General features: G+C 34.5%; 1 protein-coding gene across 6 annotated transcripts in view; it reads left to right on the forward strand.

Moving 5' to 3' along the window:
• LOC127879812 (gamma-aminobutyric acid receptor subunit alpha-6-like) overlaps positions 1 to 15,233 on the forward strand; it is a 56,342-nt gene that overhangs the window by 11,722 nt on the left and 29,387 nt on the right. Inside the window, exons 3-11 of one of the 6 annotated variants that reach the window (XM_052426863.1) lie at positions 3,148 to 3,248; positions 4,956 to 5,056; positions 7,058 to 7,125; positions 8,983 to 9,206; positions 10,229 to 10,311; positions 11,678 to 11,818; positions 12,120 to 12,272; positions 14,098 to 14,366; positions 14,880 to 14,995. In XM_052426863.1, coding sequence (XP_052282823.1) covers positions 3,211 to 3,248; positions 4,956 to 5,056; positions 7,058 to 7,125; positions 8,983 to 9,206; positions 10,229 to 10,311; positions 11,678 to 11,818; positions 12,120 to 12,272; positions 14,098 to 14,366; positions 14,880 to 14,995 — 1,193 coding nt within the window. In that variant the 5' untranslated portion in view covers positions 3,148 to 3,210. The remainder of the gene's footprint in view (positions 1 to 3,147; positions 3,249 to 4,955; positions 5,057 to 7,057; positions 7,126 to 8,982; positions 9,207 to 10,228; positions 10,312 to 11,677; positions 11,819 to 12,119; positions 12,273 to 14,097; positions 14,367 to 14,879; positions 14,996 to 15,233) is intronic. The other 5 variants (XM_052426864.1, XM_052426865.1, XM_052426866.1 and 2 more) reach the window with 5 other exon arrangements.

Consider the following 15,233-nt stretch of genomic DNA (forward strand, 5'->3'; position numbering starts at 1 on the left):
ATTGTTTAATTCAATTGCATTTTTTTCTGATGTACAGAAAAACCCTTTTGTGCACTGTTGGGGGAAATCTACTTAAGTCTATGCAGATTCGTGCTTACGTCAAACATACACATTTTATTTACTTTTTTACAAATACACGTGTCGAAATCGATGTTTACTTATTCGATATGCATGTTTAAAAATTATTGAAGTAAACAATACTTGATTAATGGTACAATTAAGTACTAGATAGTAAATTTGAAGAATATTACTTGGCTGTGTATGTTTTTATTTGTTATTCAATATCGCATGGGATGTATGTTAAGTAGTTGCAATTTTATGTGTACATGTTCCATTTAATGATTAAATCACTTAAATGCTTGCATATTAAATTTATTCTGAAGAACAACGAAAATTAATAAATAAAAAAGCTTAGTCAAATACACGTTATTAGTTATGTACACTTACGCGCTTAAAATACAGGATGCCACTGATTCAATGTGTTCTTCAAGGTGAAAATAATAGTCATTTTATGAAGACGTGGTGTGCTTTACAGGTAAAACACACATTTAAGTGTTGTAAGAACAGTTATGCTTCACATCTCATTAACTTTTGTTACCAACTATTCGTATAACGAAAACAAATGATCTTATATTGAAGCTAGACTGTTTATCAGCAAACGTTACTGATTCAAGAATGTACCAAACGTTCGAAATGCGGCCACAATCTGGACATTTGCAACGGCTCAACGGCCCTCAAAACAGCCTGGATCGGCCAAAACACATTTATATCAACAAGATGGCGGAGAATCGAACGCTTATTCCTCTAACAAATTAACTTATATTACTTAAATTATTTACGTATAACCACCGGATTATGAACATTATTTTTCAGAAGAAGGATAAAACATATGTTTCATCACAAAGGTTTGAGAATTCGCTGGATTCATAGTAATATTTGTACAAAATGCTAGACTAATTATGCGTAACCACAAATGCATGTGCAATATGCGAAAATGGTCAAAGAATGTAGAATAATATGAATGCACTTCAGACTGAGATGACATGCTAAAATGCCTAATCATAAAACTACAGTGCAGTGTTTGCTAGTCACCTTGGTAAGTTTCAACGAAGGAAAATCGTTGAAAAGTTGTAAGGTAAGGCATTTCAAAATAAAGCGGGTCGTACAGATTTACACAAAACTTTGAAAGAATGTCACCCGCATATCATTCCTTTGAAGTTTGGGGAAAATCTGTCCACCGGATTATGAGAATATGTCGTTTAGATCAAATTATTGACGACGGGAAGCACACAATTAATAACGACGGTAAATATCGCCGGACGCCAGATACTCAACAACCACAATACATCAAAACAACAACATGCAAAACAAATTTGCAAAAAATACATACAGAAATATTATTTTTACTATGATTGCGTAAGATATTCTAGTTCTATTATAGAAATCGTCTATGTAATAACCGTTTCTCGGACTTCAAAGCGCAGTATGGGAAATTGTGTTTCACAAACACAGATCTTGTGGTCAGTTGACTGTCCAGATGGTTTACCAAATTCAGAAAATGTATTGACAATTATATAAGTCTTGTTGTTTATTTGCGATAAGCAAGAACATGTTACGTACTTTATTTGAGATTCGTACAGTAGAGATACTTGGAGTACATACTACCTACTACTACTACTTCCACCACTTCTACTACCCCTTCTCCTACAGACTTTTCTGTCGTTAAGTTTTATTAAAATGTAACTTCAGTCGAATTTATATTTTAAAATTAATCAAAATTGACGTTTACCATGATATGTGCACAGTAGATATTTATCGACTTCACTAGGAATTCCGCATATGGCCGTCGCCCAAAGAAGAATTGTTAATTGGGTTATGGGGGATACTGTGAGGTATAGATGCTGCATTCCAGACCCCTTATTTTGCAGTGCCTCGTGTGCATCTCCATGTACAACGAACCCTAGTTTAAGTCTCCAGAGACAGACCAGTTATAGGTAAGGGTAGGGAGGGGGATCGAACATTCGACCCCGGGGGTCAGGTGCCTGTTTATCACAACACGACCACGGATCAGCACGAACGACACATGCTTAATAGGTAATACGCCAGCTTAAAAGCATCATCAAATCGTTCATTAACACAAACTTTCCTCTTTGGCTGTAGATAAAAGTTATCTTCGCAATCACTCTCCAGATTTTCCGATTGTGTAGAGAAATGCACCAACTGTAGTTACGAACTCTTCCGAAAATAGTTTGTGTCGCTTTACTATTTTACAGCAAAACGGATGTCGCTATATTATGTCGAACAATTTAATTTTATTACTTCTTTTATATTTAAGCTAATATTTCAAGTATATTACATACATTTACGACGTTATGTACCCGACATCCCGCTTAAAACATTTAATCATTAACAGAGTTATTTACCGCAAAAACAACATACATTACCTTTTTACTTGTACAAGATGATATAAGGATTAATTATGCGTTTTTCTAAACCAAAAGTCAGATGTGTGCTGCCAAGTGGAAACCGACAATTAAAAAAATTCAGTTTTCTAAATATCCAAATGTGTACTGGTATTATTTACTAACAGACATGTAAAAGTTGAACTAAAACGATTATTTCAATATTTTGTATATTTTGTTCAACCAAATTGACCGAATTTAGAAACTGCTCAACGTTTACAACAATATATATCGGATATTGTCTCTCCATTATGAAATAATCAATGTGATCTTTTAATTATACGCACTATTTTACAGAAAGAAGGCAACGTATTGTTCCATAATGGAAGGATATAGTGCTACTATAGCATTCGCATATATGCTTATCAGGCGCATAATTACTGAATAATTGTACTGCTTAAAATAAGATTTTAAATGTTGTTACCGATATAGACGTTAGAAGCGAATAGAAAAAGCTATAAGATACGAAATATTTTATATACAACCGTTTTCTATCCGACAAGTTTGTTAAAAAATCCATTAATAAGTTGCCTCAATTGCGGCCCAACCGGCACGATTTAACAACGTAATTGCGACTGAAAGGCGTGAAATTTCCAATGCGAGTCACAGAAAGCTTCGCAATGAGGCGCCTTGTCCATCGAGTAAACGCCGTTTTCTCCCCCAATCATGCTTGTTTCATTTGCAGGCACGAAATCATCTGTGAAGTAACTGGCAATTGGAACCGTGGGACTACGTTTCCGAAAACACGATGGTTGGACTTCTTTTCTTAATCTTATCTCTAGCAAAGTAAGTAAACTTTTGTTATCTGTATCTAAATCGTTTGCCGTCGTTATTATTGTGTGTGAGATTTTGTAGTTACGTATTTGTGAAAGAATGGTTTAACTTACAATTCATGTACATCAGTTTAAGACAGAATTAACAGAATTAACTAATAATTTACATTGACTAACGTTTCTATCTTGTTATGTTTAACCCAAAATATTTTTCTGATATATCTAAAAATAAAATATGTTCACGAACATATAACTTAAAATATATTTCCGTCGTGTTTCTTTATTTTCTATACATGTATATAGATTTTTACACGAGAAGTTGATGCTATTTTCTTTTATATTTTACTTAACTAGTTTGTAGTTATATTTGGACCGTTATTCAAGTTAAATAACATTTCATAGAATAGTTCACAATGATTATTTTACGAACCAATAAACTTACTCGTCACACAATAATCTTTAATAACCTTTATTAGGAGAGAAATTCCTGTTTTTTAATTTGAAAAAAAAAAAGATTGAAACTTGGATCGCCACATTGAAACGGTCAATTTAAAGCATTGATGGATTAAATCGGTTGAGGGCTAGCCGATACTCATTTTTACCTAATAAAAATCAAACGCGCATCTAAATCTTCATCAAATATTCGTATGCAGATAGAAAACGTATGATAGCTCAATCGTTAGGCGTTAAGCATTTCTACAAGCACACAATTAAAATGCGTAAGTTTCTTAAGCGTCGGATATCTTTTTTAAAAGATGACATTAGTTTTAAAATTAAATATATAAGTAAATACTAATCTACTAGCATAGAACGGTCACATTTATAAATATTCTTAAATATAAAAGCTTTAAAACTATATTAAATCTATTAAAATATACATAACACGTTTTCAAAGGCGAATTAATATGATCAAAACCGTCCAATACATGTAACCTCTAATTTGTTCTTTTTTTACTATTAAACAGTTTTGCAATTTTGCTTTGTTACATGAAATTTATAACTTTTAAGTCCCTCCTCAGGGAATGAATCTTGTACACACACTACATTGACATTTAGTATTAACCTACTGTTTGTTATTGCTATAGTTTTACTTTATTATCAACTATGTGCTTGTAATATACGATTGTACTGTATTGTATTTTATATGTTATATTGTGTGTATAATTGTTTTTCGTTTGATCATGTTATGAGGAACATGTTCAAGTAACTGAATTATTATTTTGTCGTGTTATGTTCTTTATTTTTTCTGGACAATACAGTCTGCAAACGTAAACTGAGTCCGCGTACATTGTTGTTCACAATAATCTAGCTACTTCAAACTAAAATTATAAATCATTGGGAAAAGATCCTCGTGTAGCATATACTTAAAACACATATGCCCCCGAGTGATTTGAAACCTATCTAAATTATCCGAAAAAAGGTGGAAAGAAAACCCGAATCCTGACACGTAGCCATTGAGTTTGCCAAGTATATACTTGTATCATGTATACAAACATACTGATTTAGTCTTTTAATATGAAATACATTGACACATTACTAAAAATTAAACTACTTAAAATCAACAATTAGTGGAGAAAAGTTAAATAAGTAGTGTAGTATGAGTAGCAGTAGATGCATGTAACTATAGCATATGCAGTAACAAAAAAGCAGCGCTGTATTGTGATGAACTTACTCTGACGAATTATATCATGGCTATACATTTATTTCCATTCACTATTAGATGTGTTCTCTGTGAATGGCCTACGTATGCAGAAAACACAACGGAAGTACTGGACAAGCTGCTAACCAACTACCGGAAGGAGATCCGACCGGGACTGGGCGGTAAGTTACCTACACGACGCAACGAGTGTTGATTACGATGTTGTTCTTTTTTAAGTCCCTTATATTTCACGTTGTGGGTTTAGCCACGAGCATTTCCATTTGCGGTATACATTTTAACCTTATCCGCTATGTTTGAAAATAATAATGTTTTCTGCTGTCGAGAACAAATATATAAATTCGTTAGACATTTAATTTCAGAACAAAATTGAACTGTGATTCGTTTATAAGCGGGTATAAAACATGAAGAATGGCTAGATGGTAAGGCGTTGATTTTATTTTCTTGATGCCCGATGTCATCTTATGTTAGTTAGAAAACAATCACAGACGGAAGGGGAGGCGTGGAGGCTTACTCTGTCTCAATATTCTGCAGACTTGAATAACGAGATGATAATGAAGCATCAAGATGAGTATCCACAAAGAAAACACCATGCACACAACGTGATTAATACGTATAATGTCATTCAATTCATGACTTTTGTTTATGCAAAACAATGAAACGGAATGCATGTTCTTAAAACAATAGGAAATATTGAAAGAATGTCGTAACTAAAAATGATAAAATGTGCTTCCATTCATAATGATTTTGATAAAATGTTCATTATGTATGTTGCCTAATCATGTACGGTTATATTCTGACGGAAATCATCAGGGACAAAAAGTTCATGAAAATATATTAACTGACACACTGTTATTGTCATTAAGCTATTTTTTAACGATTAACCAAAACATCATGGGATTAAACAGCGGTTAAGGTATCAAGAAATTCAGAAAAGTGGGAATTAGTTGGAAACTCGTGTTTTGTTCAAGAATAGGATCGCAATCGAAACTGAATGCTGAAAATATAATTTTCCAATAAAAAGAGTTTGGTGGTTTAGCACATTGCTTTCAAAATAAGTCCTTATGGTAAATGTTATTGAACGAATATACTTTTATCCATGTATGTGCGTTATGCAAGTTGACACGGGAAATAAACATAGCTCAATGAACCGTCGAAACCAGGTACAATCTATAAAAAATCAAAAAATATGGTAAATGTTCAAATTGTTCGCTTAAATGTTTATATATTCATTTGTTTACCCATGGGGAAGAGGGTGACTATAATTATTTCCTCTATTCTTTCTTATCTTTATGTTTTTTGTTTATATTTTACTCAAAAATGAGACATGGTTTATTGCGCCTTGTGTCATACCGCAATGTCATCCTTGCGCTTGTATAGAGATCTCCAACTTTCAATTTTCGGTTTCTGGGATGGCATTATTCAATACCGTCTGATGGCTCTAGAATGTTGATAGATCATCCCCTAATTGGACAATATCCCCATTTCTTTCTCCTCAATTTCACTTACAATCTGTCTGTATCTACAGCGGTGTTCCCCAGGCTATTCGGAGAGGAAAATAATGGAAATATCGTCATTTGTGTTGAATATTGTTAACACGATAGAACGTCATTATGACTTAACTAAGTCAAATATGAAAGGACTCTTAAGGGTCAATACATATTTCTGCTGATGCTGTAACGGAGAAAGAAACATAAAACAAAGCCAATGCAATTATCAGTTGATTGGTCTACATTAAATTGATATAACCTATTTTAAAATGTTCCAAGATAATATTTACGACATTGACTAGTAAAATAAAATCAAAGCTTTTATTATCACTTACGTAGGGGCAGCGCATCAACCAGCTTTTCAGATAACGGGAACCATATTTGACCAATTTTACCAAATGTTACCATCTTATTGTAATATCAGTATAGAAACCAACGTACTTAACTATTGTATATTTACATTGTTTAATACTGTCTTGTCAGAAACTAAAGCAATTATGTCAGGCTGAGTGTTTACAGAAAGTTGTTTATATCGCCTGCATGTACCATTTACATATACCTTTTTCGTTTTGATTTTCCGTGTAGTTAAAACATCACTGGTGGACGATTTCATTTTGCAATATTTCATATACATGATTCCATTTTACGTACCATACCAATTTGTTCTGCCAACAGGAAAACCACTTGTGATAGAAACTGACATGATGATTCGGAGCATTGGTCAAATTTCAGAAAGTAACATGGTGAGATTCACCTTATATACAATTATACTATGCCTTTAATAACACATTTAAAAATAAATGTTTAAAATGTTAAATAAGATATAATGAAGCAAATTCGTATGATTAGTGCTTGCCTATAATACTGCAACCGTTTGTAAAGTGTGGCAAGTGTTTGCTTTAAAGGGATCTTTTCACGATTTGGTAAATTGACGAAATTGAAAAAAGTTGTTTCAGATTCGCAAATTTTCGTTTCAGTTATTATATTTGTGAGGAAACAGTAATACTGAACAGGTACCATGGTCTTATATAGCCATTATATGAATCTTTTGACGATTTAAAAACCTGAAAATTATAAAGCGTTGCAACGCGAAACGATTGAATACTTTGGTGAGTTCTGTTGTTGTCGTTTAATTTTGTAAAACTACGAAGATTACTTGTATAAAGTATAAAATACCTCATCCATGTATACTTGGCAGGATGGCCGAGCGGTCTAATTGGTGTTTACTAGTTTTTTACTCCAGGACTCCGGGGGTCACTGGTTCGAGCCCTGCTGCAAGATACTTTTTTTTTCTTTTTTAAAATTTTATTCTTGATTTTTTACTGAAGCTTTTTAGATCAATATAAAGCATTTAATATCAAACTTCAAAACATGCCAAAATCTGTGAAAAGGCCCCCTTAACAAACGATGATTTAACTCTAACAGCTTATCGAAGTTTCACTAAATTTGCATTACACCTCGAGGTTCGTATTTAAAGGAAATATTAGACTTTCATATACAGAGGTATTTAGAATGCAAATTAATCATATATTTTTCAGCAATATTGTGAACAAAGAAATGATTTGTCATTGTTATTGGTAGCTTGATAACAAACGTGAAACATCTGGGAACAAAACTAGGGAGACTCTTTAATATTTAATATCTCAAATTGAATGGCAAGGAATGTTCAAGCGACATAATCATAATTCCATTAACAAACACAGACAGTAAATATTTCCTCCGTATTTTTCTGCTTAAAGAAGTTGGGGTTTGTAACAATACTGCGCAATTCATGTATTCTGTTTGACCGGGGGGCGTTTTATTTGTTCGAACCAAGTCCTTATTACTTCTTTATATCAAGAACAAACAGGCAGTGCAGATTACTGTTTATCTCTTTGGACAGCTTGATTGATTAAATGACCTCGGCAAATCTTCTCTGTGATTACCATCAGTTCCCTTTAAATCCCGTTAATAGGGCTTTAGTGCTCAGGGTTTTTGTTTTAATCAACAAAACAGCACGGGGATGTCTGCGCGCACCACTAGCCTCACTCAATGTCGGCAATAAAGATCCAATTTCACATAGACGCTATTTGACCATTTGATCGACTATGCGACTTATTATATTGGTAGATACATGGGACGAGTTAATGAAGAAGCCAAATTGCGCAAGGATGGGTGATGAGTTGATCGAAGGAAAATAAACAATAAACCCGACAATGAATGTATAAAATTCGTCTCCATACAAAACTATAATTCGGACAAAAGTGTTTCTACATTTTGCAAATTGCAAACATTGATAAATTGTTTATACAAAGACCAGGTCACATTTCTCGTTTATTGGCCAGTCACATTTTAATACTGTACATATCGGTCTTCGTTAGATCAGTAATTTCCATTCATCGATAATCACAATAGGTTTTACCAGGTTCTTCTTTCTGTTTAAATATGAAAAAATTAGAAGATCTTTGGGCAAAATAACTTCATCTACATACACAAGGTTGAATTGTTGATATTAGCTCATGCATCATCAAATAGAGTTACGGCATACTTTTTTCATTTGTGTTTATATTATCCGTTACAATTTTACACGTATTCATAAGATAGTTTGCTTTCATATGAAGGACTATTCCTTCCAATGCTACTTCCGGCAGCGTTGGACAGACGAAAGACTGAAATTCAAGATTCATAATATAACGGAGGTAACGTTGAATAACCTCTTCCTGTCGCTCATCTGGAAGCCCAACACGTACTTCCTGAACGGACAAAAGTCACATCAGCACAATATCCCCAGACCGAACCTCTTCGTCCGAATACGTAACGACGGAAGGGTATATTTGTCAAGAAGGTACGTAACCATAGAAGACGGAAGAGCCTTATTGTCTTATTGCCATGTATGTGGGTCACAAGGGCTGCTGTAAGGAAATAACTTTTATCTGAGAAGAAGAACACATGCAAAATATAATTTTCTTTCAACGGGCTATGCATGCGTTTGCATCAAATAGGCATTTCCCTCATTTGCTAACTATTTTCATTATTCATACCTACCTAAGTTATCAGTATAAAATAAACCACAAATTCTGGGGAAAACGGGATTTCATGATATGTTAATCATGTGGGAATTACTCAGTTTTGTATCCAGTAGGGATAAATATAAATTTACACAGAACAAATTCCACTCTTGTCTAATATATTTCGCCTACATAGATACATTTGCATCATATTTTGCATGATACATGTCCGTGCATGAATAATCACCATTAAAAATTGATAAAACTATATAGCTACAGATTGACAAACAATTGTCCAATTTGTATCATATATTTAAATCTATTAACTGTGTACACAGCGAGCACAATGACACTCCGTGCATAGCCATACTCTGTATTATAAAATACATGATCGAGCATGGGTAATCACCATTTGAATTTATAAAACTATCAAGCGTAACAATCGTGAAAAGATGGAAGAATTGGGAATGCTACAGTTGTTTTCCATACAAGTTTTGTCAAACATACATGCCCATTGTATAAAATGACATGTGGCAATTGACAACATTCCTCGGCGCAACATATTTACAATTTAATTATGTCAGAAATTCCAGCGAAATCAAATGAAGTCGTATTAAAATGTTTGCTGCGTAAACATTTTTGTTTAACGCTATCTGGATGTATTTTTAAAATGTATGATCGTGTAACGAAATTGAAATTTTACTCCATATCTTAATAATGATATATGACGTTTAGATTAACTTGTATTGATTGTATATAAAATCTTAAAATCTAAAACAAATATCATATATGCTTTGAACCAAACGTTTCAACCTATAAAATACTTTCTGATCGCATACGTGCATGCCTCTGTCCACAGACTGACGGTGAAGGCAGCCTGTCCGATGCGGCTGGGCCTCTATCCCATGGACAAGCCTGTGTGCCCTCTCGTGCTCGGAAGCTGTACGTAGACGCAAACTGTGGCTGTTTTAAAGTTTACGATGAACTCAATTGCATCGTGAGCCTTGGGCTTATAGAAAAAACTTTCCAGGTCATTGACAAAGTGGGATTCAAACTCATGACTCATCGGTTGGATACAATAATTCCACTTCAACACTAGTACAGAACTGCTGCATTAAAATTCTGATTTAAATCCGAAAAGAAAATCGTTTAAATGAAGTCTTCAACCTCTATGAAACCCAGTTTTGTTGTATAATACTTTCTCTATTTTTCACCCCATAGACAAGAATTGGAATCCTTTAGATTTCGGAATATGTACTCTTACACATTCTGTTGTCCATCGTATGCTCTTAACCAAAGTTAAAAGACATCCCACAACGAGAAAGAAGTGTTTGTGTACACATATTTATTGCATATGCTTTGATTGCTTTAGGTTAATTTAGGATGAAGCTGAAATAAAATAATAAAGTTTATCCGACACCTGTACTCAGACACAACCTAGTGCTGTGCTAAAGGCGGAAATAATGCGTATGACCGCTTGGCCAATGCGAGTATACCTTTTGAACAGCTATGGCCTAAATTCTTTTTAAATTACAACTGGTCGGATGAAATAAAATATCCTATAACCTAATGTTATATTTACCATTCGTATAATGTTTCTATAAAAATGGTGATGTAACATTAATTACAATAGGTGTACACTTTCATTTAAATCTTTCACATTTGACAGTAAAAGCTACTGTTAAATAAACACTTCTCATCATCAGCTATTTACTCAAAATACTTGCAAAAGCCCTCCTGTGTATTTTTATCACGCAATAAGTAAGAATAGAACGTTTTATTTAAAATTACGATTATGCTAAAATGTACAAATGTTTTACATATTTACCGTTGCTCTGTTTAGTAGTAAAATTGCAGTTGAATTGAAACCAATTATCTTGTATTGCAAACTTATTTTAATCTTGATGCTATGTAGTTATTTCTAAACGCTAACATATTTTGTGAATAAATCTCGGCTAAACGTAAGTTTTTTGGTGTCTTGAACTCGGGTTGAATCTCAAATGATATTCTTGACATTAACTTCCAAAGGCGGTGACCCCAGTGTTTATTAATTGGTGTTTAATTCATGCCTTGTGATTTTGTCCTGTGTAAAGGTATATGCAAATCGGTCACTTTTCTTTAATAAAGGACGTCATACTGGTGTATTAAAGTTGTTTCAATTGGTGTTTCACTTCGTTTGTCGGAGGATAGTCAAGTGCAGTCTAATAAGCCAGCAAAATCATTTATGTTAATGTTTTTTGTATAGTGTAAACCTATACAAAATGTACGGCGTCCATACTGTTGATACATGGTATTGGTTTGCTTGCAGATGGCTACACGAAGGACGACGTATTGTACATGTGGAAATACGGCAACAACGTCTCCGTCGAGTTGATGAGAGACGTACGTCTAGCCCAGTTTGACATCATTGACGTCACCACGAGTAATAACACGGAGGCTACACCATTCGGTATTTCATATTGCATGAATGGATATCATACGGTTACTTTAGAAGTATGGTCTATCACACGTTTTAATCACTGATGATTATCAATGGTGCTTTCTCAAATACTATATTCGCCATATAATTATATAATAATATACCATACCATAGTATTACTACTATATAATCATTATACTTGTTGTATTGAGTATTCTATCAAACGTTGTATCGCCGAACCTTTTACAAAAAATATGAAATAAGTTTCTCGTGACATTCACAGACCCTGAAGACGAGAATATTCGATAAACCTTCTTCACTTAACTTACAGGGGAATTCTCCATTTTGAAAGTGTACATTTACTTTGAGCGCCGTATTGGGTTCTTCATCCTGCAGATTTACCTCCCTTGTTCCATGATCACGTGCCTCTCCTGGGTCACGTTCTGGATAAACAGGGATGCCGCGCCTGCACGCGTTCTTCTAGGTAATCCTGAAGGAACTTGGCAGATTGCCAAAAAAATCAAAATTCTATAAGAAATTTAAATCAATTAATTGTGTACACTGCCAGCACAATGTCACTTCAGGCATAGCTATACTGTGTATTGTAAAATACATTTTTGTGCATGGGTAATCGCCATTTGAAAACTATTACGTTACAGATTGACCGACAATTTTCGTTTTTTATCAGACATTTAAATCAATTAGCTGTGTACACTGCCAGCACAATGACTACCCATGCATAGCCGCCATACTCTGTATTATAAAATACATGTCCGTGCATGAATAATCACCATTAAAAATTGATAAAACTATATAGCTACAGATTGACAAACAATTGTCCAATTTGTATCATATATTTAAATCTATTAACTGTGTACACATCGAGCACAATGACACTCCGTGCATAGCCATACTCTGTATTATAAAATACATGATCGAGCATGGGTAATCACCATTTGAATTTATAAAACTATCAAGCGTAACAATCGTGAAAAGATGGAAGAATTGGGAATGCTACAGTTGTTTTCCATACAAGTTTTGTCAAACATACATGCCCATTGTATAAAATGACAGTTTGAATGGATCAGAGGTGGTGGCGTAAGCTTTTTTAATCCAGACAGCCCGGTCCGGTCACCAACATTTAAAAGCATCTGTGGATCGAATTATTTCTTGTTGGTATATCTACGCCCTTTAATTAATTTCATCTGTTAAGGTAATGCGCTTAATGACAATTTTTTAACAAATGCAGAACTCTGGAAAAAAAACTGTAACATGCATTTTGTATTACATGTTATGTTTCAACATAATTAGTATAACAATATTGTGACGGCCAAATACGAAACAACCCACTTAATGCTATGTTTTTGTATATTCATTGGAAAGCATAAAATTTTTCTCAGAGTGTATCGGAGTATCATCTGTTATTACTTTTGGTTGAACGCGCCTGTGGTTATAACGTCACCCCAATTCGCTTCGACTTGATTGACTTCGCTCTTAAAGATGTGAAATAATGTTCCAGCATGGAATCTTAAGCCGAATGCATGTTCAATATTAATTTTCTGTGAGAAATTGGAAACAAATACTGCCGTCATATTAGGCAGTCTCTCTCTTTGTGATTTATGAGTTTCATTTAGTAAGATCTTAGAGGAAGTTAATCGGCTAGTTCAAATACTGTCTTCAAGCGGATGCGAAAGCTGTTAGAAAACAACTCTTGACATTTTACATAAATATGCTTAATATTTGCATCTAAAATTGTAGTTTATAGACAGAATCTTTATAGTTTGCCTTAGTTTTCCATAAACATGCTAATGCAATTATGTTCTTGTAAGATACATTATTAACTACCCATTTGCCCTTTATCCTAACTGAGATATAATATATATAGCACTACAAATTGTAAAAATGGGTGACTGCAATATACATTAATTATACTAAGTATAAAATCTAATGATTTTAATCGTTCACATGTGAAAATGACAGCATTAACTTGTTTAAATGATACAATGACACTAAACACAAGCATTTAGATTTTACATGGGGTATATTAAATAATACTTATCAATTATATTATTATATTATATTATATATACAGATATAGTAAGTGATTTTAATCCGCTTGCTGTATGGAAATTCGCGTTATCGGCTCACCCTACATAACAAACCTCGAATAAAATACAATTCCAGAATAAAATCACCTACATCGAACAGTTAACTTATTTTCTAACTTGGCAGCGTACTTGACTGTTTTCTAAGACTTGAAAACTTTCATTCATAAATTATAGTCAATTGTTCACTGTAATCATCTTAAGGCGTCACCACGATTCTTGCGACGGCCGGTATAGGAATGACGGTGCGGGAGGGCCTGCCGCGCGTCTCCTACGCGACCGCCCTCGATACATACCTGAATGTCTGTATCGTCTTCGAGATGGCCGCCATGATCGAGTACGCTGCCGTCAACTACTTCACCAAGGTGCTGCCGCTAGAGGGCGGCGCGGACAGTGATGAGGAGGCGGAGGCCGGGCCGCAGGTCGGAAAACACCCGGACACGGAAGAACAGGGCGTCCTGCATCAAACTGAGGTAAATGTATGTATTTGTATCAAAACATTGCTCAACGGTTTCATAGGTCTCGTGTAGACAAACTGTATTCACAGCTCGGTTGTCGTAAGATTGATCTCCCGTTATTGCTTTTAATGACGACACGCATTTCGTAAGGAACATTTAGCCAAGCTGTAGATCTACTTGTGTATGCTCAACTGAAGGCGATCAAAGATCAAGGGTCGCATCTCGAATGGGCTATCAACAAGTTGTAGCTAGAGCTTCACTTAAGGCCTTTAGGTGTATATTCCAGTGCACAATGGCCTGTCTATCGCGTCAGTTCTAGAAACAAATGCCGGTAGATCAGTATTCAAGACAAGTTTAGTCTTTATAAACACGAAGTGAACTTTATATATGCACATATTTTAGTACGAGTAGTTATACAAGTTACTGTATACTGCTTAAACCATACTTATGATAATACAATTATTACACAAACAGTTCCTACCCACTGTTATGCAGGTATAAAATATAGGTTGCTTTAAATATTTTCAGAGCAATGACAACGGTTCTACGGACAAACCAACGATCAGCACACAGAGTGCGAAAACGTCCTTCAAACTGCGCACTACGGATTCTTGTCGAAAGAATAGGCGGCGGCGCAGGACCAGGTTCGGAACGATGCTGCTGTATTGTCTGACCGGAGACCTAAAGTATAGGTCAGCTCTTAGAGGGAAAGGAAACGCGCAAGCCGGGAATGCAGTTAGCGACATCGACGTGTGGTGCAGATACGTTTTCCCCGGAACGTTTTTGTTCTTTAATATTTCTTATTGGATTGCTTATCTGTTCATATTTTGATAACCGTTCGCCATTTATATAGTTTGATGACTTATTATAACGACAGTTATG

The sequence above is a fragment of the Dreissena polymorpha genome, chromosome 4 (assembly GCF_020536995.1).
Source record: "Dreissena polymorpha isolate Duluth1 chromosome 4, UMN_Dpol_1.0, whole genome shotgun sequence".
Lineage (NCBI taxonomy): Eukaryota > Metazoa > Mollusca > Bivalvia > Myida > Dreissenidae > Dreissena > Dreissena polymorpha.